This window comes from Galeopterus variegatus, unplaced genomic scaffold, assembly GCF_000696425.1.
Source record: "Galeopterus variegatus unplaced genomic scaffold, G_variegatus-3.0.2 Scaffold7584, whole genome shotgun sequence".
In the NCBI taxonomy this organism is placed as follows: domain Eukaryota; kingdom Metazoa; phylum Chordata; class Mammalia; order Dermoptera; family Cynocephalidae; genus Galeopterus; species Galeopterus variegatus.
In genome coordinates this window covers 53,574-57,984 of record NW_007733695.1, presented here as the reverse complement: position 1 = coordinate 57,984, position 4,411 = coordinate 53,574, and the positions used below count along the sequence as shown (strand labels likewise).

Sequence of the window (4,411 nt, the reverse complement as noted above, 5' to 3'; positions counted from 1 at the left end):
TGATATTCTTGTATAGAAATGCATTTCCTTTCAATACCAGCATTGCTAAATGTCTGTCCACTTAGCAGTGTCTTTGATACTTGAATTAAATAAATACCTTAAATTATAGCTGATATTCTTGTATAGAAATTCATTTCCTTTCAATACCAGCATTGCTAAATGTCTGTCCACTTAGCACGACAAAATTTCCATTGCCCAAGTTCTTCGAAATGTAGCCCCATTTTAGAAAATTTGAATTTTAGAGTTTACTTTAGACGAAACACTTAAAGGGAACCCCGTCAACATGGAAATACTTGTTCAGCCGCCAGATCAGAAGGAGAGACTGACTCTGGATGCCCACGTGGTTTTTAGAGTGTGTCCACACGTTTTCACTGTCACAGCAGCCTTCGTGTTAGAAGGGAGCTCTGACATGGAAACGGCTCTCACAGTTAATCTGAGATGACGCCCTCAGCTCAGACATTGCTCTGCTGTAACAAAAGTGTCCTCAGCTCTCTTTCCCTCTGGTCCTCCTGCCTGTACTTCTCCTCTAGTTTCTGCTTTTCAGAATCTGCACAGGAAAAGGTACAATCTGGGCTCTTCCGAATCTGTTCAAACTGACTGAAGTCAGCCACATACTTTCCGTTTTTGGAGAGAGAAACCACAGGTACGAACTCAAAGCCCCAGTAGATCTCCTCTGGGATATAAGAGGTTCGGCTCTGGCAGACGGCGCTGGTGGACTCCACAGTGGCATTGAGGAGAACCACGAGCTCGAACTCCTTCTCCTTCAGGTTGTGGGGTGTGAGGTCTCTCAGGGGGCTCATCTCATCCAGCACGTGGTAGAAAGTCATGGGCAGAATGAGGAAGGGGCTTTCAGAAGAGGAGTCCACGTGGAATGTGACCGTGGCTTGGTTGAGGAGGATTCGCTCCCCCTCCTTGGTGACATGGGTCTGGAGGAGCTTGCCGGACAGCTGGCACTGGATCAGGAGACTCTTCCTCATGTTGGCCACCTGGATCACCAAACACAGCTTCCCGTTCTGTTTGGTGACGACCGCACAGTGGCTGAACTTGATGGTCTCAGCCCGCTTTTTGGGTCTTGCGATTTTGGCCAGGAAGGTGCCCGTGATGAAGATCTCAATCAAGGTTGTAATGACCAGTTGAGCAACCAACAGGAAAATGGCGTGAGGGCATTCCTCCGTGATGGAACGGACTCCGTAGCCAATGGTCGTCTGGGATTCCAGGGAAAAGAGGAAGGCCCCTGTGAGAGAGTCCACTTTCATGATGCAGGGTGTGTGATTTGAAATAGGCTCACTTGGTTCTAAATCCCCATGAATAAATGCGATGGCGTAGTAGATCACTCCAAAGAGGAACCAGGTCATGACAAACGTGGCAGCGAACAGGGTGAGCTTGTATCTCCATTTCATATCAATCACTGTCGTCCACAGGTCCTGCAGGTAGAGCAGGTAAATGCCATCTACTTTGTCGATTCTCACGTTGCTGTGTCCGCTCTTGGACATGACTCGAGGTCTGTTGGCCTTGAGTCCAGCCCCAGCAGTGGACTTCACCAGGGGGGCTCCAGGCATGCTAATGTGGAGAGCGTCCATTGTCAGGCTCCTGGGCCCACCTAAGGAAATGACAAAGAACCACAGTACCTTACAGCCTTAGGTGGGGGAATTTCCAGAAAACAGAAATACAATAATCATGTGAAGTATGTGTGAATGTATGTGGACGTATACAAGAAAGGAGAATTCTGAAGGCAAGATTAATTGATTTTCACTTGAGGTAGTCAGGAGCATAGAGTAAGGGGCATAGACTTCGGAGAAAAGCAAGCCTGGCTGAAATGCTGACTGCACAGTTTATTTGCTATGTGACCCAGGGCAAGCTATTTAACCTCGCTGGACCTCGGCTCCCTAATCTTTAAAATGGGAATAAAGCCTACTCCTCAGGTTTTTTGTGATGAGTAAGTGAGATAAAGTGCCAAAACAGTCTCACACTAAAAAAAAAAAATTAGGCTTCTCTTTGTGATAACATATTCTTGTGCATACATCTCACAGTATTGTGAATATGCATTTAGATTCAACAATCCTGGATTTCTAATTACAGAAATTAAAAAATTATTTCATTGAGCCTAGGTCCAGTATTAATAATCTACCTTCCATAAGATAGTTCTTGATATAGTAATGGAGAATATTAATACAAATTTTAAAAACTTAGGTAGTATTAATAATTTTTTAAACCTTCCTTTTGCATGATAGTTTCTGTAATAGCAATTCATTCTTCCCGCAATCCAATAAATAATTTAGAATTATTTGACCTCTCCTAGTTCTTTATGATATTGGAAAAAACTCACTTATCAAACAACCAAAAACATACAGCAAGTAATTAAGCTTTATTAATGGCTCGATTAATATGCTGGTTATTCTTAGAAAAGTGCTACCAATATCATTTTAGAAATGACATGTAGGTATGGCACAAAAATTCTGCCTTCCCCTTTAGAACTAAGTAGGGCCAGCATGAGGAATCATTTTAAAAAGCAAATCTAAAAAGCAAGTAAGTGTAGGCATCTAACATTGCAGCCAGAAGAGACCTACCTAGAAGTGCTGGTTGCCCATGCTCAGCCCCAGGCAATGCTTTGTCCTGTGTCACCAGCCAGGAACAAGCTGGCTGTGAGACCACACAGCATCTTATAGGACCTGCCTGGTGACTGAGATAAATTGCCCCTACATTCCTTGGAAAAGATAGTATGAGTGATTACAGGGTAACTTCACCTGGTTGGCATTTTTTTCACTCATTGGTATTTTAAGGTTAGAAAAAATTCCCCCCTTTAAAAAGGAACTGATATACAGTGGTTTATGATTCATGCTATAATCTTTTCTGTTAGAGCAGCATTATCTCAACACAAGTTCTGAAAGTATTCCTGTGAGCAAATCCCTCCAAGGAAATGGAAACTGTATCCATCAGTGGCGAACACCTGTTCAGGATGCAATGGATCTGCTGGGCATTTTAATTTTCCTGTTACATTATTAAGAATGTATCATTTACTAAATGCCCCCTTGAAATGATGTTTTTGTTTTTGTTTTTCTTGAAAAGGGAAGTCACTTTTTCATTTTTGTTGCTAAGAAGGACCATATGTAATTCAGAATTTCTTTTGCTTGTTGAAGCCTTTTCCACTTTTCTGGGGGTCAAATTAGAAGAAAAGTACAGGATATGATTAGTGAACATGGGCTTTATATTCCCCTCAGCAACACTTCCCAGTGTAACGAAGAGGAAAGTGACCACAATGCAAGTCTGAAAACAAAACGCCGTGCTGGCAGGCCCAAACGCATCGACAAGCTCAGAACGTGAGCACTGCCAGAGACACGTGCAGCTTGTGTACAAGTAACTGCACGAAAAAAAAAAAAAAAAAAAAAAAAACTGCTGGGGAAATTGCATGCCATTCAACCCACCAAAATGAAAACAGAGGCTTAAGTTTTTGAGTGTGAATGATACTCCAGTGTTCTGTGGGCAAAAGCAAAGCTCCGAGCTCAGCCCTCCGCCAGATTCTGGAAGACCTGGCCCTGTTTCTACAAAGGCAGCACCATGAAGCTTCTGTTTTAACCTTTTTCAAAGGGGCAGCGGGCTAGGCTTGGACGAGCTGCAACTTTGGCCTTTCTGCCAAGAGTGCTTTTTCTGCCGTCTGCATATCTAGTCTTGGAGTAATTGACATCAGTGGGACCTCCCACCAGGGTTTGCTGGACATAAATCATGGAATAAGACCTAAAGTCTCTGGGGTGTGTTGGGTTCAGCATCTCTCTATGGAAAAGAGAGCAGCTGGTGGACAGCAGTCAAAGAATGCCACTGCCCGCTCTGTCCCCCTGCCCACCCCTCATGCCCTATACCCTCAGAACAGTTTACTACCTGGTCAGTCACTCGGCGGGTCAGAAGGTGTCTTCTTCAAGGCAAGTAGAACGTCCTCACTCCCCTTCACCTGCCTGGCTACCATGGGACTCTGCCACTACCTGAAAGAAAGAGGGACATGTGGTGTTCACAGGTGGTTACTAGGAGCAGCCCAGTCAAACTGGCCCCTAAGGATTCTCTAAGGGCTACGGCCCCGGCATTTAACTTCCAATCCCTGGTGATCTGGCACAGTGCACAGAACAGGGTAAAGCTCAAGGAATGTTTTAAGGATTAAACTGAACCCCAACCACAGCCCTCACTATAGAATTCCCAGGCCCTGGAGGGAGCTCAGTAGGAAAACACCCTGGAAAGCGAGGGTTAACCCACCCCCATTGAGGCCGGCGATGAACTGACCAGCAAACAGGGAGGCAGGAAGGGGAAGCGCAGAGGAAGTAAGCATGAGCACTGGAAGGAAGGAGTCTAGAGTATTTTTACCGCCTGTGCAGATGCATCGCCACTGCTGACCAGCATGCCTGTCAGTGCACTGCCAAGTCCCCTA

The 4,411-nt window shown here is 44.9% G+C and overlaps 1 protein-coding gene across 1 annotated transcript; it reads right to left on the bottom strand.

Moving 5' to 3' along the window:
• Positions 1-343: 343 nt before the first annotated feature.
• On the bottom strand, positions 344-3,958 carry KCNJ15 (potassium inwardly-rectifying channel, subfamily J, member 15). The gene is made up of 2 exons (XM_008592098.1): positions 3,886-3,958; positions 344-1,600 (listed from the first exon to the last, which is right to left on the bottom strand). Exons 1-2 carry the CDS (start codon positions 3,956-3,958, stop codon positions 453-455), a joined length of 1,221 nt encoding a protein of 406 aa, XP_008590320.1. The 3' UTR covers positions 344-452.
• Between the last annotated feature and the right edge of the window lie 453 nt (positions 3,959-4,411).